This window comes from Lactuca sativa, chromosome 7 (assembly GCF_002870075.4).
Source record: "Lactuca sativa cultivar Salinas chromosome 7, Lsat_Salinas_v11, whole genome shotgun sequence".
In the NCBI taxonomy this organism is placed as follows: Eukaryota; Viridiplantae; Streptophyta; class Magnoliopsida; order Asterales; family Asteraceae; genus Lactuca; species Lactuca sativa.
In genome coordinates, this window is record NC_056629.2 from 137,127,353 (window position 1) to 137,151,332 (window position 23,980).

Below are 23,980 nucleotides of genomic sequence, written 5' to 3' on the forward strand. Positions count from 1 at the left end.
GAGAGTGATGGAGGCTGAGAATGGATGAAACCCTAGCATCACTTCCTTTAAATAGATCTCAAGACCTAAAAAATAGGATCTTCCATAAAATAGTCGCCATGTCGTGGCTATTCCATGACCACGTCATGGGGATCCAAAGATTCGCCCTTTCATTTAAGTGATGCCACGTTATGGCAGTCCATCAGCCACGACGTGGCCACTGGTATACAATAATTTGAAAGAGTAATTCATATCTGAAACTAGGCGCTACATAATTATACCCCTGAGTTCAATTAAATCATTCATGTACTACTCAATAGAGACCATGGCACCAATACAGTTACCACTCAACTCATTTCCTACACCAATAAAGGATATGAATGTATAGAATTATCGAAACACAAGTATTTTTATATATATTAAAAAAAAGATAACCTTTTCTTGACAAAAAATTGATTCAATTCATCCCACCTATCCATTCGAAGACGGCCTTTAGAGAAACCAAATAATTCCCATTTAAATTTTATAAAAGGATGATAAGGACCTGAAATACCCCCCACATTATACACCACTTGATCTTGTAAGGAACCTCTTACTCGTATTCTTAGCTATTTAAATTATGTTTAAGTCATATCAACAAAAACAAGTGAGAAAAAAATCAAGAACAAGTTCTTGCAATTGGACTCAAGAAAACATACCTTGGATTGCTTTTGTAATAATAGAATTGGATAAATCCTGAAAATATGATACCATGAACAAAAAAATTATTTTCAATATTTTTTTTTTCGTGGATATGGAAAAGTTTGTAGTGTGTTTACCAGGTTTATATATAACAGACGATGAACCCCACGAGCAATGATTGTAGTGACTTTATGAGGGAAAGAGGGGCCCCACACATCCAAGTTTGGGTGACGTGTACAAAAAAAGAGAAAGATGGATTATGTCTATTTTTTAGAGGAAGAGGGAAAGAAAAAAATATTTGGTTTTTGGTAAGGAGGGAAAAATGTTGAAATTTTAGTGAAGACTGAAGAGGGAAAATTGAAATTTTTTAGAATATGAAAACTTAAATTCCCTTTATATCCTTTTTACAATTTTCAATATTTAATTTTCATCATAAAACATTTATTATGATGTGTTTTATTTATCTTTTATTATTACAATTTTATACTTTTAGATACATATAAAAATTAAAACATGAATATAAAATACTAGGATGTGTTTGTTTCACATAATTCCTAAAGAATTAGAAGGAATTGGAAATTAAAATCCATGGGAGATTGTGTTTGGGTTACCAAAGGAATGAAATTAGATTTTCATAATTACCATTTAATTCCTCATTTGAAAGAATTATAATTCTTCCACTGTGCATCATGAAAGTAGATTCAATTCTTCCATAATTACCATTTAAGGTGACTTTGCCTTTATTTTTGTTTTTTTTTCTTTTTTTGCCTATGATAATTTTTTTTGTTTCCCATCTTTTTACGCCTTATGTTTGTTTTCTTGAAAAAGATGAGACAAAAGTCCTTAAATTATTTAAAATCCATGGTAGTTATTTTTTTAATTCAAAATTTGTAGAAGAGTTCAATAAAAAGTGTTGTAATTAAATAAAGCTTTATCATGTTTATTAAGAAAAATATAATTAGTTACAAAAATCATTAAGGGTATTTCTGTCTTATTACAAAATTTATTTTCCAATTCCTTTATGAAATCAGCAAATCAAACAGAAATATATTTCATTTCATGTCAACCAAACGCATTGCAGCTTCTAGTACATTCAGATTCTAATTCCTTCAAAATCCAATTCATTTGATAGATTCCATTCCTTCCAAAAACATTATGTAAACCAAACGCACTCTTAGTTACATGTTTTATTTTTTTAAATGTCATAATAAAATACTTACAGTCACATGTTATTTTATTTATTCAAAATCATTAATTTTAGACATATATATGAAATTAAAGTGTTATCATAAAACACTTATAGTCACATGTTTTTTTTTAAATGTCATAATAAAATATTTACAGTCACAATGATTTACCATGACTATTGGCTAGTATTTGTCATAATTTTTATATAAAAAAGTGACAAAGTGTGTAAAAATAGTTTGCAATGATAATAGTTTTTAGCTAATATGTGACTAAAACATTACTGCAATTTGATTAATGACCTTTAGTGATGAAATTAACAAAAACCGTGACAACCCTGTTTCCAAAAAAACATGGTTATAAGTCATTTTTGTACTAGTGACACAATATTAATAAGATTCTAGGATTCCCTAAGCCAACACTAAGTTCATACCTCACACACCATAACTCTGATTGATTTAATTCCCTAGGCCCTAGAAACTAGACACAATTTCCTAAAAATCTTGCCTCCGTAGGTTTTCCTCAATTCCACCCTGATTTTCCACTATGGCGCTTGTATGATCAATGAAGGTTACTATCTTCCAAGTTGTAAATATTAGGACGAGTTCGGACAACTACATGTTTTCTCGAGTCAGGGCCATGCATACGACTCAAGGAGTTGCAAAAAGTTACTACATGTTCTAATAACAGGAAATAAGGTTTGGAATACATGCTACAAGTTCAAAACAACTTGGAAGTCCAGAAAACAAGTAAATCTCATTTTTTTGGTATTAGGGTGTTTTCTTATACAGATTAGGGTGGTTACTTATTTGTGCAAAGTCGTGACTTCGGCTAAAATCTCATTGAAAATCACTTCTCGATATATTCTTCTTTTTCTTGGCTTGTCTCCTTTCTTGTGGGATTTTGGGTGGGCAAAAATGCCTTCTAATCGATCGTGTATATAGGGTATAGGTTTAGAAATGTTATAGGAAACTTAGAGTGCACGGAGTGGGCAACGGGGGAGAGACGTTATGCCTATGTGACATCAAATAACGGTGTCATAACATGAGGAACACCGCCCCCCTCTCATGTTATTTGGTGTTATGTTAAGAGATGCTATCGTGATAACATATTGTAACGAGAGTCTTTCTTTCCTCTCATTGGTTGCACATATTTATCTCTCTATCTCTCTCTCTCTATCCTCTTAATATCATGTTATAACATGGAAACACCACCCCCATTTCATGTTATAACATGTTGGTCATTTCTTTCAATTTGTGTTATAACACCATTTTAACATGCGTTAGGATGTGATAACAAGTTGCCCACACCCACCAGCCTTAGGGTTAAGGTTTTGGAAAAAAAATCGGGAGAAATCTCGATCAAAATTTGGTTGTAAACAAGAAAACAGAATTTACACTTTGGTCCCTGAAGTTTGGTATGCTGATAGAATCTCCCAAAAACCTGATTTTCATAACAAAAATGGTACTTTCTGCTTTGGCAAAACAGGCCCCTGAACAATACGGTTGTCATATTTATTTTAACCAAGATGTGTGATTTCATCTTTTTCTAATGTCCTTCCTTGTAATAACTGAACTTAACGCACTTAAAAAGTCAAAAAAAAAAAAAAAAAACAAAAAAAAAAAAAAACAAAAAAAAAAAACATATTTAATATACATGGTGCATCTCTACACCATTTATTTAAATAAAAAAACATTCAAACTATCTTTGAAATTTAATACTAAAAGGGTCTGATGACATATCTTAAATATCAAATATCTAGATGAAATCAAAAATACATAAAAAAAAATTATAAAGGGATGAACACTTTTTCTAACACTCATTTTGACAAAATAATAATAATAATAATAATAATAATAATAATAATAATAATAATAATAATAATAATAATAATTGCTTCACCCTTTTCCAAGATAAGTCACTTGACACAATTCGTATCTCAACAGTTCTAATACATAAATATTAATATTTTATTTGATATCAACAATCGACAAACTTCATGAATGAAGTTAATATTTTTAATTATTACTAAATTATTTAAAATTGTATTAAGTTTCAAATTTTAAAATGTTACCATATCCATTTTATCTTTTAAGGCTTTGAGTTTTCATTTAATCACTTCTTGGGCCAAAACAGTGGGCTATAAACACTTTGGCCCATATACAAGTATTAAGTCCGGCCTGTCCTTTGATAATGGCCCATCAAACAAATACGCCATCCATCCATCCATCCTTCTTCGTGCTGAAGCGAAAAGCCCCTTTCGTTCATCTACGCGAGTCGTGGCTACGTCTATTCTCGTTCAAAAATTTGAAAGATTAGTTAGAAAATCGGAATCCGTCGTTTTTCATTAACAACTCAGTATCACTGACACTCCATCGTCTTCAGGTAACGCTTTTTCCTAAACGCTTACCCGATTTTAACTTAATTTCTTTCCGAACGTTTTAGGGTTTCTGAGTTTTTGTTTTATTCGTTTGTTTCGTCGTGGAAATCACGTATGGTGTTGTGAATTGTTGTATGATCTGTGAAATATCCTCTTCTGTTCGTGATATCGTTTAGTTCATGGAAATTTGAAGAAAGCACGTGTAGCTGATGGTTTTTTGATCGTATATTATATGTGATGGATTTAATGTTAATTTGTTATGTTTGCTAGGAATCATATCTACGCAGGTTTGCACTATCATGTTTGCTAGGATTCGTAGTTGCATAGGCCCAAATATCTAGTTTTATGGTTTATATTGTTTAGAAAAATACTTGATTTTATCACTATGCGTTAAGTTGTATGAAAATTGATTTGGGGAAAAGCATACTTCACAACAAGTAAACGAATTAGTCTGTTAAATTGAACAAACCAACTTGCTTATCTAATGTTATTATCACCTTCCTTTGCCTACACTAGTTTTAGAAGTCATAAAACCATGAAGCGCAAGCGTGGAAAGAAGGGAAATTCCAAAAGTACCCCTAAGGTGGGAATAACAGAGGATGATTCCAACATTGATAATCTAAGTGGTGAAGATGAATCTGGTCCAGATGATAATCAAGATACTGAGAAAGACGAGACAAGCTCAAGAATGGATATTGAAACCCCATCATCAACAGGAACTGATCAACCAGAAAAACCGCCAGCTGTCAGTTCAACTGGAGTACCTGATAAACCAGTAGGGAGATTAGTATACAATCGGGTCAAAGTCAAGATCAAATCTTCAAAAGCATTAGAACCTCAAATCACTTCCTCAGATGCACATACACACAGTGATACAGATAAAAGTAGCCAACATATTGGTCTTGAGAAACAAATAGTTAATGACAAAGTAGAAGACAGTGCCAACTCAGCACCCGAAAACAATGTAGTAGGTGCTTCAGTGAATCAAGCCAAAAAAACTGGAAGCATAAAAATAAAATCATCAAAGGGTTTTACCTCAAGTTTGAGTCATTGTAATACTTCTGGAGTTTCTCAAACAGATAAAACACATCAGAAAGAACCCTTGTTACTTTCTAGAGATTCTGTGTACAATAAGCAAGAGCTAAATGCTTCCCTTGAGGTACTTCTAAGTTTTAATTTCTATTTTCTTTTCTTTTCTTTTCATTTCTCCCACTTCCCATGAAAAAAAATGGAATCTTGATTCTTGATTCTTGATTTGCATATTTTGTTACTTTGTAGGTGATTAAAAAGATTATGAAAATGGATGCAGCAGAGCCTTTTAATGCTCCAGTGAACCCTGTTGCTCTTGGAATACCTGTAATCTTAACTTCTTAACAACATTTTTATATAATTATAAATTACTATTTCCAAAACTCTCTTTTTTTTTTTTTTTGGTTCAGGATTATTTTGATGTGATCAAAACACCAATGGATTTTGGCACAATATGCAGCAACCTTGAAAAAGGTCTTAAATACATGAATTCAGAAGACGTATACATGGATGTACAATATATTTGGGAAAATTGCTACAAATATAATAATAAAGGAGATTACATTTTAGAGCTTATGAAACGTGTAAAAAAGAATTTTTCAAAGTATTGGAGTGCTGCAGGATTGTATAATGAACATGACATGAAAGATGGAAACATATCAAGTCATGGAAAGTCAAGTAAAAGTAGTCATTCAAAACATAAGTCAAGAAAACGTCAAGGGTATTTTTGTCTTTTCCATATTGTTTTTTAAATTTTTTTCTATATATCATTTTGTTTTTTAACTTTTTATGTTTTTTTCAGAGTGAAACGCCATAAAGATGATTGTCTTTGTGCAATATGTATCATGATGAGGCGTAGGCTGGAGCGTGAGCAGATTATGAACCCTGGAAATGATCAGATGGAAACAGATGATGGATTGGTCCAAGTCAAAGTTGAGGTAAATGACCATTTTACCCTTACATTTCCAAAAAGAAAGAAAAATAAGTAATTTTTTGCATGTGGTGATTGTTTTTAGGGAGCATCAATGGTGGGAAGTTTTAATGGAGATGACACGTCATCAAGTACAGACAATTCACAAAATCAAGATGCAGATGGTGACATGGAAGATAAAGGAGAGGAAGTGAAAATGGAAAACACTATGCAGAGTAGTAAACAAGAAGAAGAAAAAGAAAAAGAGAAAGAGAAAGAGATGATGATGATGATGATGACATCACAGAAAAATTACGAAAATGCCATCACTGAACAAACAGAGAAATTTGAAGATGTACAAATGGCGGAAGGAGGTGATGCGGTTAAGGATGATGATGATAATACTGAAGAGAAATTGATGCATCATGAGGATGACACGTCACCAGTTGAAAATCAGAAGCCTAAGGTAATTGAATTGTTTTTTTTTTTTTTTTTTTTTTTTTTTTTTTTTTAAGAATATGAAAAAAAAATTAAATAATGATTGTTAACTTGTTATGTTGTGAGTATAGGATTTGGGAAATGCGAGTGAGAAGGCGAAATTGTATGAAACCCTGCAGCAACGATATGAAAACCCAATGGTTTTGGAATTATGCAATTCTTTGTTTCCTGAAAATTCGAAGTCTTTATGGGCCAAAGCCCATTCATTGCTTCGCCATCATAAATCGCCTCAAAATCATACGTCTTCAATTGCTGATGCAATTGCAACATTTATGAAGTAGAGTTGCTAAAACTATAGTATTTGTTAACAACTTATATACCAGTTAACTGTAGGTTAATTGTGTTAAGAAAAATGAAAGGTTGTGAAAATGTTTTAGTAGAGTATTTCTCTGTTGTGTGTATTGTGTAAGATGAAAGATTGTGAAAAAAGTTTTCAACAAGTGTTCAATTTATTTTTGAACAGCTACCAACAAACCAAAACAACAATTACAAGTTCATCGGGTATTGGAGCCAAACGTTCCAATCTGTTCAAATCTCAAGACGTCTTATGGTTTCTAAAACAATACAAATTATAAGCATGTAATCTAATCATATTGAGAAGAGTGTCTTTTTGATAACCATAGTTTCTAAAATTCTATAAGACCCACAACACAATCATTGCAATAGATATCACCGCATCTTTCTTAGTAACATTCAAATGCAGTCCCTCTGCCTAAGCATATATGTCTTCCAACGAATTCCACTCCGGAATTATCAAATCCATCCAAATCGCAATACCATTTCACACCTGAACTGCAAGTTCACGTCTAAAAAAACAAGAAGCAGATTCCAAAGGATCATCACACACCAGACATGGACATCTAGTGGACGAAATATCAATTCCTCTCCAAGTTTAACCTTGTGGGTAGTCTATCCAGTGCAATTCTTTAAACATGCACATTAATTTTAACATAAACAAAAAGATTACATTTAAAAGCCAAAGGGAGTATGTTATTATCCAAATATCTTCTAAGAGAACTGTTAACGTATCCCACTAGGAATACGTCAAAGATAACGAGATCGTTATCTAAGGACGACCTAGTCAATGGTTCTGTTTGACAAGTGCTAGGCCCGGGCCTTCGCCACCACAACCTCGTACTTATGTCTCGACGCTCTAGCACCAAGGTCACGCCTGGGACGAAAAGCTCTAGTCTACAGCAAGACAAAATAGTACCAGACGCCTCCCAGAGTGACAAGTGTAGCGCTCAGCACGCTATCACCTGGTAGTTCTACACTAATAACAAGCAACCGCTAGTGGAGCATGATTCGCCAATAGAACACCCCCACATCCTGTCGGCTCAGAAATGACAAAAGGGTATTGTCGGGTGTCTGTCCCCACGACGACATGTATAAAAAAAACTCTTCTCCTCCAAGAGAAGGGATCGACTCTTTCTCTATCTTGAGCCAAACCCTAATTCTCTCATTTGGATAATGACTAGACCGTCGGAGCTTCGTTCCGGGATACCCTCTCGGACGACAACCGACGTCTATTCTTTCTTTGTTGTGATTCTCAGGCTTAACCCAGACAAGACAACTGATGACGACGTTAAGTCCTGACGACATATCACAAACAAGAACCAACCGTAAAAATACCAGAATTTTCCACCTCCCACCATGTATCATTTTCAAACGGCCAAATCCGCCATCATCCCTTTTAATTGTTATGTTTCCACTCCCCCTCCAATTACTCTTCTCAATTGAAAATTCCAATCAAAATCATCGCAAAAATCTCTAACAACCCTGCTTTTTTCAATGCTAAAGCATAAAGTCTATCATACTTATCCTTGAAAGTTGTTGTGCCTCCCCATTTATCCCACAAAGACCGAATATCAAACCCATGTCCAAGATTTCTACACATAACTGACTCCTCCACCTCACCCTTAATATGTATCTTAGTGATCAAAATGAGGATATTATTCCAAACTCCACCACCCTTTACCATATCAGCCCCTTGCATCCCAAATTGAATCCCATGGCAAGCCTAAATCACCTTGCTCCAAACAGAAATCATGTTATTACTGTATCCCCACTTCCACTTATACAATAAAGCTTTGTTAAGGGACACTAAACTGCCGACACCCAACCCTCCTTTTTCCTTGGAACTAAGAATTAAATCCCACTTCACCCAACTCATCTTGCTTTCGTTCGATCCAACTCCCCCAAAAAAATCTAGCTCTCAACCGTTCAAGCATCTTACAAATCTAAATCAACATTTTAAATAAAGACATAATATACGCCTAAACATCCCAAGACCGACTTTAACAAAGTAAGTCTACCTCCCACCGAAAGCATCTTAAGCTTCCACTTGGACAGTCTATTCATAAATCTATTAATGATGTTCTCCATCCAAGAATCCAATTCATGTTATCACTAATAGGAATACCAAAATAAGTGAATGGAAACATGGATGCCCTATAACCTGCTATCGTCGAGATGACTTGGCAGGCGTGATCATCAACTCCCACCCCCAATAAGTTTGACTTCATTAAATTCAATTATAGCCCCGACATCATATATAAAAACATTTAATTAACCGAATCAATCCCATCACATTCTCATTATCCCATTCTCCCATAAAAAAAGCATCATCCGCATAAAAGAGATGAGATATGATTAGACCTTCATCTCCCACTCTAGAAGGGCGAAACAAACCATTATCCACTACATCTCCCATCATCACATGAAGAGACTCCGTAACAATAATAAATAGAAAAGGGGAAAAAGAGTCTCCTTGTCTAAGCCCTCTCTCCAAAGTAAACTCATCATTTGGCGACTCACTTAGAACTACCGAAGACCTTCAAGAAACCATACAAGCCGTTATCCAATTTCTCCATTTATCCGGAAAGCCTAAGAAAAACATTATTCGGTCTAGATACTCCCAACTTAAAGAATCATAAGCTTTTTCAAAATCAACCTCGAAAATCATTAACTCTTCTTCCTTCTCTTATACCAACTAACAATTTCACTCACCATAAGAGAGTCATCCAAAATCTATCTCCCTTTCACAAATGTTGATTGCTTCGGACTAATAATTGAGTCCACTGTCTTAGTTGATCTGTTAGCTAACAATTTGGCTATTTAAACAAGTGTTCAATTGAAATTAAGTAGTTTTGGGTTTAGATGGGTTTTCTTGAGACCAAATATTTATTAAGGATGACAATCACAAAAACGATCGACATTGAAAAAGCTTATTTTAAAAAATGATTGTCGTTTAACTATTTGCTATCAATGAACTATCTATTTCATGAATCAACAAGATTTAATAGTTTATTTATTTATTTTGAAGTGGATGTCCAAGTCCTCTATAGAACATAGATGAAATTATGAGCATATTAGATTTGATACTTAAATATAAAAACTATCTTTTTCACGAAAATGGTTTTCTAATTTCTATAATTAGTATTTGCAAATTTTTTGGTTTTTTTCCTAAAAACACCTAATTTTTTTTACTAAAATGATGTTATTTGAAAATTAATAATGGTAATTTCCTGAATAAATAAATGGAAAATCTCTGATAAAGTTTTAATATTTTTGACCAGTTTAGAGCTAATCTCAACATTTATTTTTTGAATAGAAAAGTACCGACTATCTAATTTTATATGATAATTTATCATTTTTTGTTGAAAAAAAACTATTTGGTTAATTTGGGAAAAATATAAAATAATCAGGACTTTTCTATTAAAAAAAACTATGACTAAAGCATATACTAACCAAAAATATTAAGAATCTATCGAATCAGGAGGTTGGCTATTATTTTTGGGAAATTATATACACTTTGACACTTTCACAAAAACTCAAAAAAGTCTTTAAAAAGACTAGAACCCATCCATTGAGAAACCATATCTTTAACTAATATTAATGAATCTATATTGTTTACATTGGAAAAATATAATCGTGCTTCCACACACGCTACTTTTTTTGTTCATTCACAAAAGCAGTACTAAAAAATACTTTTCGAATATTATTTCACAAAAAAATCTAAAATATATGAATAATATTGCATATTATATGATTTTCCAAAGAATATATATACTAAAGTAATAATATTTTCAATGATTTGACAATAAAGTCTTAAACTTTATTTTTTTGATAGTAAAGTCAGAACTACCGACGGTTTTTGACACGCTTACCCTTTTTTGCCGGTTAGCCGGTAATTAAGATTTTACTGTCAAAAAAATAAAATTTAAGGACTTCTTGTCAAATCCTTGAAAATATTGAGACTTTAGTGTATAGTCTTGGTTTTCCTAGAAATAAATAGTTTTATGAGCCTCAGTAAAACCCAATTTGTAGCCCAAAAAACTTTTAATTGTGATTTTCATCACAACATCATTTTTTTTCTTACAATCATCATTTTTACCCTGCTACAATCATAATCAGGGGAAACAGATGCAAAAGAAGAGAGAGTGGGAAGACTTGTAAAATTTCTTCTTGGTTCGCCGTCAAATCTTGAACTGAAAAAGGGGACAAGTTGTACAAACACAAACAACACACACCTGGTCAAAAGGGTGTGAATGTGGAGAAGGGGTAAAAAAGACAGTTTCGTCTTTTCTTGTTCTTAGTTCTCCATTTTTAAGACTGTAAAATACCAACACAACCCTGATTCTTTTTTCTTTCTTGATTATCTCCATTTTTTTCAATGTCTGTTTGTTGAGATTAAAAAAAACTATATAACAAGAAGCAAATGTTAAGGATTTCAATAGGATCTAGCTGACGAGAACAGATTCCAATAACTTTTATGCTTAAAGACTATCATATCATTAAATTTCTAACAAAAAAATGATATTTAAACTAAAGTCCTAATATTTTCAACGATTTGAAAAGAAAATCATAAACTTTTTTTACAATAAAATCATAATTCACGATTTAACAAGAAAGTCTTAAACTTTATTTTATTTTTACAATAAAATCTTAATTATCGGCTAACCGGCAAAAAGAGTAAGTGTGTCAATAACTATCGATAGTTTGAACTTGACTATTAAAAAAAATAAAGTTTAAAACTTTCTTGTTGAAAATATTTGGATTTTAGTATATATAATCCCATTTTGCAATCTTGAACTATTTATTACAAAATCAGTCACCATTTTGTTATAAAATTTGAAAAATAATCGTTTATTATTGTAGTATTTCCATTCATGTCCATGTTAGCGATTAGTTCAAAAGAAAAATATTTCTTAATGAAAAAGTCAACGGGGGCAAACGGGACGGGATTACATCCCCTGTCCCCGCCCCCGAATTCCCCTTCTTACTCCCGCCTCCGTCCCCGATTAATTTTGGGCTATCTTATTTGGGATAAAAGAAGTTCTTGTTTGGATTAAAAGAAACTATTTTTTGAATAACAAATAGTTATTTGTTGCATAATTTTACGTATTACAAACAACTTAAAAACATGTTTTTGTTGAATTTTTATACGTAAAAATTATTTTATAATTTATTATATTTATATAATTAATATATGTCAATATATATAATTTATTAACGGACCCCATGAGAGTTTCGGGACGGAACTGCCAACCCTCGCCCCTGCCCTCGAAACTAAAACGGGGGTTAACATTGCCCCCGCCCCTGCCCCCATCCCCGATTTTTTTCAACAAATACCTTCATACGGGACAAGGCTCCCACGAAATCGGGGTCCCACGAGACTTTTTCACATCCCTACTTGAGTTATCTTATTGTCCACTTTTACTGTAATCTTCCCTAAAACATGTCCCGTACAAAGTAGGATTTTCCGATAATTGAATAGAGTCAAATCTCAAACCAATTTTTCTTGATGCGCGTATTTTTCAGATGCATCCTTCTTAACTAATTAAGGAATTAAATACATAAAAATAAAACCTAAACTTTCCAAATATTAAAGAAATCACTTCCATTGAAGTTTAAGCCATTCAAGTAACCTCCATGGCAATGTACACGTTTCATTCTCAATCAAAACACCATCTCCATAACCTTTTCTTTAAAGCAATACAGAAAGACAGTTACACAAAACTTTGCTTTTAGTGCATTATTTGTTTATTTACGGCATTCAAAAGTATAACGCATTTGGATATTTGGATATCACATTACATGTCATGTTAGCATAGGTAAAACATAAATAAACAAATTTTGTCATTATATAATGATTCAATACCAGTTTATGTGGTTAAAAATAAAAATCCTAAATTTTAATTATTTATCTATCTAATGTAATTAAAATAAATAATTTTGAAGAACAAATTAAATACTATAAATTAGGTAGATACAAATCCCACACGCCAATACAATACATAATCTTTTTCAAATTCTATAAATTCGTTTCTCTACATAACAATCCTGTAACTGAACCATGTCTTCAAGGGCTAGACAATCAACCACCACACCGGAACCACAACCACAGCCACCACCACCACCACCACCATCATCATCCACCGCCATCTCCCAAACACTAACAAGCACAGCAAACCTAGCCAAACTCCTCCCAACAGGCACCCTCTTAGCCTTCCAACTTTTAACCCCCATCTTCACCAACAACGGCTCTTGCGACGCCGCCACCCGCCCCTTAACCGCCGCTCTCCTCGTCCTCTTGGCGACCTCGTCCTTCCTCGCCTGCTTTACCGACAGTATCAAATCCGATGACGGCCAACTCATCTATGGATTCGCAACTTTGAAAGGGATGTGGGTATTCGATTATTACGATCCAAAAAATGTAATCGATTTGAGGAAATACCGGCTGAGATTGATCGATTGGGTGCACGCTTTGCTGTCGGTGTTGGTGTTTGGAGCGGTGGCGTTGAGGGATCGGAATGTTGTGAGTTGTTTTTATCCGTCGCCGGGACGTGAAGGTCAGGAAGTTTTGGACATTGTTCCGATCGGCATCGGTCTCATTTGCAGTGCTTTGTTTGTTGTTTTTCCGACGAGAAGACATGGGATCGGGTATCCAGTTACGCGAGATAATATTACAGATTGATGTAAATACTTGAAAATTGAAACCCACCCATTTAATCTGAAATTATTTTTTGTTTTATTTTATTATTGAAATTAGTTTGATTTACATTTTAAATAATAGGAAAAAGAAAAATGATCTTTCGTTACTTATTATCTTTAATAATATGGAACCACGGATACTCATATTACATTCCTAGGTTACAACGCACGGATAAAAAATTTATAAAATTTTATTAAGCTAATAAAATATCACTTTTTTTAGACTATTATATTAATTATATAAAATTTATATATATTTTTAGTTGAATATCCAATATAGACATTTTAAAAAATATATATAAATTTTATATATATATATATATATATATATATATATATATATATATATATATATATATATATATATATATATATATATATATATATTAAAGTTACCAAAGATTTTAATAGTAAACTGCCCTCTTTTTTGTCAATTTTGGTCCACCATTGTTTGAATTAAATTGTTTGAATTAATGTTACAAGATTGACCTTTCATCTTTATGAATTAATTATATGGTTTGTTAGTAGTGTGATTTTAAAGCTTACCAAATTAAATCATTTATAAACCGAAGTTTAAAAATAAAAATAAGTAACTTATCAATTGCTAAATAAAATGGAATCGAAATAAATGCTATATAAATTGAAGGGCAGAATAACCAAAAATTAAAATGAATAAAGGGTATTAGAGTAAATTCGCATTTAAGAAAAAACAATTTGGGGAGTACCACGTAGATTATTGGATTCTTTTATTAAGATTAGATTATAAGTTTACGACAACATTTCGAGTAACTTCTTAATATAATATTAGTATGTAGTTCCATTCATGAAATCAATATATTGTTGATGTATTTTGTTTGTTTCATAGACAAATCAATCCTAATAAAAATTAGATGTTATAACAATTGTTAATATTCCTTAATTTATGTTGACAGTATATAATTAGGATTTATTGAGATATGTTTATCTACTTTTGAAATCGAATTATCATATATTGTTGAAATTGAATTATCTAATAATTAATATTTAGTTATTGATTATAATTTATTTTAATTCTTTAAGGTGGGCATTCATAAGGAACAATCGAAATATGACTCCTAAGAACACAACACACATATTGCATTGTATTCTCGTGATGAGATTAAAAAATTTAAACAAAGAACATCATAACTTATCGCGGAAAGTCTTTGTATTGATGCAAATCAAGAAACAATGATCAAATTGTTCCAAGGTTTGAAGAGGCTTCCTCCTAGTGAAGAAAAGACATTGTCAACAGTTTATCTCCGAAGAAAATGGTAGTGAGAATGAAGTCAAGAAGGTCATTGATATTGTCTTGTCGAGGATTGGGACACAAAAAAGGCTCATGCGTATTATAATGTGGGGCATAAGTCTTTTTGAAACTAATTTTGATTGTGTTTGTCAAACTGTTTTTAGTGTGTTTGTTATTGGTTGTGTTTATTTTAATAACTGATTTGATCGCAAAATGTGTATTGTAAATGTGTATTGTGATGGTTTGTTAAATTGATCATGATTGTGCTTAATGGTAATTGTTGTTTGTCATTGGTTGATGTAATGTACTTCATAAATTGCACCGCTTGTTTATTATGGTTGAAATGGTAATACATTCTATTTATTGTAGTTTAAATGGTAATGTATTTTGCTTGTAGATTATGTTATGGTAATATACTTTGTTCTTAAACGGAAATGTCATTTGTTTGAAGATTCTTAAATGGTAATTTACTATTTAGATCACATTTTTGGTTGTATCCTTATAAATAAATATTTGTTATTTGATTGTAACGCCCGGTTCCCGGTACATATTTTTAATATAAGTTTTTGCATTTTTATATTGGGACTCGTCGAGTAGGGGCGAGTCTTGGACGCGTGTGGAAGAGTCTACTTGACGAGTAGGTAGCCCCGACTCGACGAGTAGATCTGTCTGAATGAAACCCTAAATCTTAGGGTTTACACCATATTTAAACAACTTATATGGCCTCCACTCCAGCCTCCACCACCCTCAGACCCTATTCTCGAAACCCTAATAAGTTTGTGAGTGTTTTTGAGCTTTTTATGCAATTCTGTGTGTTTTTGAAGCTTGAGAAGAAAGAGGAAGCTTGGGAGATCAAGAGGAAACAAGTAGATCCAGAGATTTTGTCACATTCCCAACTCATTTGAGGTATAAAGTATGTACCTTGTTCATTCATTCATTAGATCTCTCCATGGGGTAGTTTATGGCCATTTGGAGCTCATTATGGAACCATTCATGGATGCAAGCTTGTTTTGGTGTTAGGACTTCGGATCTAGAATCTTAGAGGGACTCCATGGCATAAAGGTGCCAACTTTATGGCCATGAGAGTCTCATGCATCTTATGGAACACTTTTTAGGACTTTATTGACTAGTTATGTGACATCCCCATTTTTCGCGGCTAGAAAAGACCGATTTTGTTTATGCTTTGTAAAAAAATCAGAGTACTTCTTTTTATAAAAATGTTGCGGAATTTGTTCCTAAAAAAACGATAAATACGTTATCAAAACATTTTCGAATAAACGTATTTTATTCATTTTAAAACGTTTGGGATGTCATCGTCAATACAGAAACATAAGCATAAACGGAACTTACATTTATTTACACTAGTGATCTACATCTCTTTAATCTCTCAGTGTAATGTGACTTTATATCAACACCTGTGACATAAATAAACTGAGTGGGTCATGTTGGAAAACCTAGTGAGTACATAGGGTTTTCAACCCACAATAATATAATTATTATGTTTAAACAATCAAATAATCAACCTAATTACCCATCCCCATTATCTTCTTTAGTCTTAAGGATCTACCCTGAGAATCAGTTATTCCTCGTTTATTTATTCCTAAGGATCATCCTAAGGAATCCTCACGAAGTCCATCGTTACCAAGGCTTATAGATTATAACTGGTGAACACGTAGTCCAAAACATCTGGTAAACACTTAGTTCAAAAGTAATTAGTGAACACACTTAGTTCAAAATACCTAGTGAACACACTCAGTTCAAAGATACCTAGTGAACACACTCAGTTCAAAGATACCTAGTGAACACACTCAGTTCAAAATACCTAGTGAACACACTTAGTTCAAAAATACCTAATGAGCACCTAGTTCAAAAAACCTACAGGTTACGAGCCTGCTAGCATTCCACTGGACTGTCTAGTATCGTCCAGGGTCGTCATCTATACTCAACTAGATGACTGGATCACTATCAACATTGATGTCTTTCATCGTGTTATCACACAACAACTATTTCATCTACCCTTGTTTTACCCAACACATTTTGTAGATATAAAATACATATATAGTTTAAATCATTTAAAACATGTATAAAAATCTTTCACCCAGCATAGACAGCAAGTATTCAGACAATATGCACACATAGCACGTAATTTATATTAAAATACTTCATATCTATGTGTAAGATGAAAGGGACTATGCACTCACTTGAAAGGTGGTGACTCAGCACTCGGACAACGCTTCGATACTTTCAAAACAATTTTCCTTCGATAAAACCTAGTATCAATACCACTAGGGTTTAGTCTAACGCTAACCGCGACTAATTAATAGTCTAGCTATTATTATTATTATATAAACGTTAAATAACACTCAATATAACTCATAATAATAGCCCAAATAATTATTTTAAGGACCTAATAACATTACTATAATTATTTGAAAGCTATATTAAAAATTGTGTAAGCGTAGCTCACTTACAGCGGATTTTAATGAAAACTGGGATTTGCTTGGAGCAGCGTTTCCGAAACCGAAAGACCCTTTTTCTCGGGACTCCGGGAGCCTCGGGGCTTCCTTGGGGTGCTAGGGGATCATCTAGGCTTAGGGGAGGGTTAAAACCCTTAGAGAGAGAAAGAAATTGGTGTGAAAAAGTTGGAGACCCTCGCCCCCCCTTTTATACCCAGCAAGGCCTCGGATTACGCTGGGCGTAGTCCTTGGCCACGCTGGGCGTTCCTCAGATAGGGCGCCATCTGGATCCAGCTGTCTCGCATTCATCGGAAGAATAAGGTCGAAGGTACGCTGCACGTACTTGACCTCGGACGCTGGGCGTAGCGAAGCGAGGCGACATGGCTGCATCAGGAACGAGCACTGATTAGCGATGGACGGTTCAGAACGCGCCACGTCATCGATTTCATTCCAGACTTCGCAATTTCATGCTTCAACTTTAAAAATTCGTAACTTTCCCATACGAGCTCCGTTTTCGACGTTCTTTATATCCACGCGAAGGCGGGAACGTACTCTACCACTTTTGTTTAGACTCCGTCGGCTAATTTTGACTCTATTCTAAAAGTTATATTATTAACAGGCCGGGACAGGATTGGTCCGTTAAATTCTAAAAACCTCTTCATCCGACATCCGTTTTCGTCTGTCTTTTTCTCGTTACGCTACTCTTAACGAGATCTTCGATTCTCGTTTAGGTCATGTTGGCTAAAAAACCGCTCGATCTGATATTCGAATTTCGGGCTGTATACTGCTGAGTCGAGACTTCGAAAAATCATAACTTCCTCATACGAAGTCAGATTTGGGCGTTCTTTTTATGGACGTTCTCAGTTTAACGTATTCTACGACTTTCGTTTAGATCGCTAAGGCTAAAATTCGCTCTATCGTAAATTCACTATTTACGCTTCTCAGTGCCGTGCCGATTCTGTCGCGAAACTTCGACGGGTCATAACTTCTTCGTTATAACTCGGATTTCGGCGTTCTTTATATGTACGGAAACCGTGTGACATATACTACAACTTGGTTCAAATTATTTATTCTAAATAATCTTTTGTCGAAAAGTCGCTTTCGACACTTATTGTCTCTAAATTGACTAGCCCGGATCTACGGGCGTTACAAGTTAACTCACGCATGCACGTAAAGTTTGTAACTTTACGTGCTATATCGATCCTAGGAGGTCAGATCTATGTTCTGGATGCATTAAGCCCGACTGAAATCGACTGGATAGACTTGGACTTTGGGGGACTCGACGGGTCGTTCATAGGACTCGGCAAGTCGAGTCATGGATCCTCAACCTTTTCTGTTTATGAGCAATCTGGTTGAGTCTAGAAGAGGACTCAACAAGATGGTCGGGAATGTGGACTTAAAGTTCAAAGAACTCGACGAGTTCAAGGCAATGTCCCGACTGATATGAAGAAGAACTCAACGAGTTCAAGGATGAACTGGGTGACTCATGAGCAAAAGGTCCCAATTCTGTATGAAAGAGAACTCGAAGAGCTCTTGAAAGACTCGACGAGTAGGATCAAAGTTCTAGCATTTTGTGGATTATGGAACTCGACAAGTTGGTGGACCAACTCGGCGAGTTGAGTTAACCAGGTGTTGACTTTGACCAAAGTTGACTTGGACCAAGGTGTTGACCTTGACTTTGATTTTGACCTGAGTTGACCCTTGAAATGGTTACGAGTATGGAATGATAATTAAGGGAGGTTGTTATGTGTAAGAGTTTGAGGGGAGTTGATCCCAGCGCCGAGGACAATTCAGTTACTACATGACATTGAGGTGAGTTACCTTCCAGTAGAAGTGGGTCGAAGGCCACAATGTCGACCCACTAAGTAGGAGTTGTAGTTAGATGATTGTCTTTGTGATAATTATCTAGTATTTTGCTAGGATGCTATATGTGTTAGTAGTAGTAGGGGTGGAATAGTCCCCGATTACCAGTTGAAAGATACCGAAGGGTAGACAGTACCCATGCATGCCTAGTTATATGTTCATGATATTTATTATGTGGTAGTGGTAGGGGTGAAATAGTCCCCGGTTACCAGTTGAAAGATACCGAATGGGAGGTCAGTTCCCAGGTACCGATTGAGAGATACCGAAGGGGAGACCAGCTCTCGGTTACCGCTTGAGAGATACCGAAGGGAACCCCAACTTTCGGTTATGCATGTCAGATACCGGTTAAAAGATACCGATGGATAGACATTATATGTTTATGTATGTGGTATGATAGGGGACCTCACTAAGCTTTGTGCTTACAGTTTTTAGTTTGTTTTCAGGTACCTCTTCTTCGAAGGGGAAGGAGCCGGCACGGTAGCAGCGCATCACACACACATGATTTCCGCATTATGAGATTCTTGGGATTATACCCTGATATTGTTACTATTTTTATGATATGGTTTTGAGACATGTGTTTATGGTTTTATGACATGATGTGACTCGATGATGTTTTCTATAATTGTTTTTCTAAATTGTTATCTTAAAATAAAAATTTTGGTCTTGAAAATTAGGATGTTACATTGATGGTAAAACGTATTATGTATTTTGAAGTATAAATACATATTTATTATTTTATTATTATATGTATGTAAAAATATGTATGAAATACAACTTCAAAGAAAAAGTACAATTTTTGTATGATGTGTATATAGGAAAGCTCAATATGAAAAACCGAAAAAAAAAATGGTTGCGGCCGAAGTGGAACACATTGCATTGTTTGCTTGAGGTTGCAAGTTCAATTCCGGCATAAATGGTTTTAATAACAAATTTTATAAGAGTTTAAGTTAGATAGGTAGGTTGAAAACAATTTTTTTTTTTTGAAAAAATTAAAGGGATATGACTTGAAAGGGTAAGTAATTATATATTATGTACAAATTTGAGCATTTAACTTTTTTTGGTACAATGTTAGCCCTTAAACTTGTAGTTTTGTTTAAAAAAATATCACTATTAGCTGCAATAGCAGGTAAAACATGTTTAAGGGGTTTGAGTTCCATCTCCGGCGACCTTTCCGGTGTCCCTTACCCTCGATGACATTTTCGGTTTGGTCTTTTGACAGCCAGAGCTTCTTCATGTAGTAGCCATCGTCTCTTCTTTCTCTTTATTCCCTTTTCCGACGATCTGATGAACAACAAATCTTCGAACTCGTTTTCTTGTAATTTAATGAACACAAGATCTGGAACATAAGATCTTTGAACTTCAAGAACTCGGTTCTAGGAAACCCTAGAACATGATCTTGAAACCGTATACCCACTGATATCTTGTGTTTTTGAAATCGTAAACCCATTAAAATCATAAACCTTGCAACACTAACTAGAAGTTCCTAAAATTGCGAGTTCAATGGCTTTTCGAGTTCTAAAATTGTTTTAAGTAATGCTCGAGAACACCATTTTTCATATCTGAAGTTCAAAAGGATTTTGAAGTTCCGAAATTATTTCAAATACTCAAGGGTTTCAATTCAATTTTCAGATTTGTGTTTGCATATCTAAACTCTATTTGTGGCTTTTGGGTTTGTTTCAGAAAAGAGAAAAGATAAGAAAAAGAGCAATGAGAGAAACACAAAATCTGAAAAATATGTGAAAAACTCAGTTCACCGGAAATAAAACTAGATCGAATCCAATACTTTAAAGCAAAGTAAACATAAAACAAAAGTTACATATTTGCGAAAGCAAATTCGGCATACTTTTTTTTCTCTGCTATCACATCAATTCTTTCACCAACAAAAACAAAAACAAAAACTACGACATCTCTTGCAACAAAAAGAGTCTTCCCCGTCATTGTTGTGATGACCCTGCTGCAGGGGTGGCTTCTGACGGTGGTTGTGGTGGCTTCTGCTGATAACTTTGCTCGCCTGTAGGCGGTGGACCCATTGTAGAATTGTAAGCTGGTGGAGGGTATTGTTGGTGAGGTGGAGGCGGTTGTGGCATATATCCATACGGTGGTGGTGGATAATACTGCTGATAAAACTGACCACCACCTTGAGGCGGCGGTGGCGGTGGTGGGTAGGCGGCATACTGTGGACCACCACTTCTATTCTCACCTGAACTTGAACCAGAACCAGAACCAGAACCTGAACCAGCTTCTTGTGAACGAATAACAGCTCCCATCCTCTGAGGATCCATGGACGGATAAAACGTCCTCTCATGGTGCCCCGGTGGTGGAATATTAAAATATTGCATATGAGGCGGTGGAAGAGGAGGTTGGTCTTGACTAGTCAAAGGACTTACCTGGTTATTCTGATGTGAAACAACCGCCCTGGGTAACAAACCACCGTGCGCCACCTGTCTGCCTTCATCTGACGCCATTTCACCTTCTACTCTCTGCACTTGAGGTCGACCCCACATTAATTTCAGCCTGAGCCCATTAACAACCAGTTTATTCGAGAGCTCCTCCGCCGCTTTCTCCGCCCCTTCTCTGGTGGTGTACGTCACAAAAGCACAAGCTCGTTGAACCACCATCTTCACCGACTCAATTTCACCATGGGTGTAAAATTGGTCTCTAAGATCCTGCTCTGAAACTCTCTCATCGAGTCCTCCAACGTATAAAGTTCTAATACTCTCGTCATCCGGTGGTTCTAAAGATGGCATTTCACCGGCTTTGTTCAGAAGTTTCAGAGCCACCGGATCATTCACTCTGAAATTTTTTAAAAATTAAAAGAAATTTGAAGAAATGGAAGAAGAAGAAGAAGAATGGAAGATAGTTGAGGATTAATTGATTAGTAATTACATACCCGTAGTAACGATCTTTGATGTTTTGCTGTGAAAGTTCACCGGTTTCTGGCATTTCATGGCGATAAGGACATTCAGCACCTCGTGTACACTCACCTCTGATGAAGAAACTACAAACATGTGCTCGATTTCTCTTGTAATAAGGTGTTGTTCTTTGAAGCTTCAAGATCGTATCATTTGGGCGAGCTTTTCCGTATGATGATTCATAATCTAAACCAGCTCTTGCCTGGAAAAACAAAATTGGAGACAAGATGTTTACAGAATTCTATGAAGGTTAGAATTTATTATGAATTGTGAATTGACATACCTTGCGATCATGTTCTTCTGCGAAGTATTCCCTGTTGACATCACTTTTGGGAATGGAATCATGGGAGGTGATACTGAGTGCAGTATCACGAACTTGAACTGGTAAACCATATTCGAGATCTAGAAGACAGACTTGACAAACGTTTTTCAATTTGCTGCAAGTTTGGCAGATCTCGGTTTTCTTGTATCGAGCATCACGACCAGGTCTCCACCTGAAGACTGTGAATGGCCTTGTGCAGATCTTACACTCCTTGTCGTAATCTGCTTTTGTCTGTAGAAATTCAGAATGATAATTAATCTATCTTGTATTGAAATTGAATGAATGCATATATTGGTGTAAAGAGATTACCATTCGAATGTATGGATTGTCACCTAGACATGATTCACATATGATTGGAAAATCAGAGCGTTCCCAACCATCAGCTTCAACATCTCTTAGTATCCTATGTGCCATGAATTCTGCAAAACGCGAAATGATTCTGTTGAATACTTGATGAAAATGGGGATTTTAAGAGACGGAGAGATAGAAACCACAGAATGAGCTAAAACCTAACCCTAAATTATTTGAACAGCTTAAAGTTTGAATGAAAGACAAAACGCCACTAGAAATCGAAAAATTTGCGGGATACGATCCTAATTTTTACATGGGAACCACCAAATCATTCAAAACCAGAAAAAGGTATGTGAAGAAACGAAAAATAAATCGATTACCTGGCTCTGTCTAGTAGCAGTTTCGAATGGAATCACGAGATGCAATCAGATGACGGCGAGGTTATGGAGCAAAGTTAGGGTTCTTCGTCGGAGTGTATTCCGATTTATCTGTGGTAGGGCTTGCAGAAGAAGAGGTTCACAGATTGAGAAAAGGGGAAATACGAGTTTCCCTTCGCCATTTGCTAACGCGTAAAAGTGGAGCCCCGTATATAGATCCGACCGCCTCTTTGAATTTCGGATATTTGTCAAAACTATCATAAAAGATCCAAAACTTTTATCAGTTATTATTATTATTACTTTGTTATTATTATTATTACTAGTTTATAATCCGTGGAACCACGATTATAAAATTAATCAAACTTTTATAATAAAAACTCAAAATTATGAATAAGTTATTTTAAATAAATTATTAATTTAAGAGATACTTTTATTAGTTATGTGAAATTATAATCATTGATTCAAATAAATATATGAAATTGATTTTTAATATTTATTATATATTTTTTATTTGTGAATTAATAAAAACAATAATTTAAAATTTAAAATTTAAAATTTAAAATAAAATCACATTAATGAGGAGGTGTAATAAATTTAAAATGGAAAACTAATAGATTGACAAGTGGCAATACATTAATTAAAATGTCTAATATGATGACACATGACAAAAAAACTACTCTTTTATTAGTATAGGGATTATTATTATTATTATTATTATTATTATTATTTTGCTTTAAAACAAAATATTTTATTTTTTTTGTCAATTAAAACTAACTACAATGAAAATTCTTTTTATTTCATTAGGTTATAGGTGCAACTAGAGATGAGCGTTGG

The 23,980-nt window shown here is 34.4% G+C and overlaps 3 protein-coding genes across 3 annotated transcripts; 2 read left to right on the plus strand and 1 right to left on the minus strand.

The window, feature by feature from the left end:
* Positions 1-4,072: 4,072 nt before the first annotated feature.
* On the plus strand, positions 4,073-7,046 carry LOC111903658 (uncharacterized). The gene is made up of 7 exons (XM_023899409.3): positions 4,073-4,230; positions 4,742-5,384; positions 5,504-5,581; positions 5,665-5,975; positions 6,057-6,192; positions 6,271-6,630; positions 6,734-7,046. Exons 2-7 carry the CDS (start codon positions 4,761-4,763, stop codon positions 6,941-6,943), a joined length of 1,719 nt encoding a protein of 572 aa, XP_023755177.1. The 5' UTR covers positions 4,073-4,230; positions 4,742-4,760; the 3' UTR covers positions 6,944-7,046.
* Positions 7,047-12,978: 5,932 nt separating this feature from the next.
* Positions 12,979-13,765, plus strand: LOC111903656 (protein DMP3). The gene has a single exon (XM_023899408.3). It carries the CDS (start codon positions 13,021-13,023, stop codon positions 13,639-13,641), a length of 621 nt encoding a protein of 206 aa, XP_023755176.1. The 5' UTR covers positions 12,979-13,020; the 3' UTR covers positions 13,642-13,765.
* Positions 13,766-21,000: 7,235 nt separating this feature from the next.
* LOC111903655 (zinc finger CCCH domain-containing protein 49) lies at positions 21,001-23,338 on the minus strand. The gene is made up of 5 exons (XM_023899407.3): positions 23,150-23,338; positions 22,788-22,897; positions 22,440-22,709; positions 22,135-22,358; positions 21,001-22,037 (listed from the first exon to the last, which is right to left on the minus strand). Exons 2-5 carry the CDS (start codon positions 22,890-22,892, stop codon positions 21,179-21,181), a joined length of 1,458 nt encoding a protein of 485 aa, XP_023755175.1. The 5' UTR covers positions 22,893-22,897; positions 23,150-23,338; the 3' UTR covers positions 21,001-21,178.
* Between the last annotated feature and the right edge of the window lie 642 nt (positions 23,339-23,980).

What these genes read in the sequence shown, in the direction of transcription:
- LOC111903655 (XM_023899407.3), bottom strand. Translation starts at nt 22,892, where the DNA reads ATGGCACATAGGATACTAAGAGATGTTGAAGCTGATGGTTGGGAACGC. An exon ending in ACAATCCATACATTCGAATG is followed by an intron (nt 22,710 to 22,787) that starts GTAATCTCTTTA and finishes GAATTTCTACAG; the next exon opens with ACAAAAGCAGATTACGACAA. An exon ending in CAGAAGAACATGATCGCAAG is followed by an intron (nt 22,359 to 22,439) that starts GTATGTCAATTC and finishes TTGTTTTTCCAG; the next exon opens with GCAAGAGCTGGTTTAGATTA.
- LOC111903656 (XM_023899408.3), top strand. Translation starts at nt 13,021, where the DNA reads ATGTCTTCAAGGGCTAGACAATCAACCACCACACCGGAACCACAACCA.
- LOC111903658 (XM_023899409.3), top strand. Translation starts at nt 4,761, where the DNA reads ATGAAGCGCAAGCGTGGAAAGAAGGGAAATTCCAAAAGTACCCCTAAG. An exon ending in CTGTTGCTCTTGGAATACCT is followed by an intron (nt 5,582 to 5,664) that starts GTAATCTTAACT and finishes TTTTTGGTTCAG; the next exon opens with GATTATTTTGATGTGATCAA. An exon ending in TTGAAAATCAGAAGCCTAAG is followed by an intron (nt 6,631 to 6,733) that starts GTAATTGAATTG and finishes TTGTGAGTATAG; the next exon opens with GATTTGGGAAATGCGAGTGA.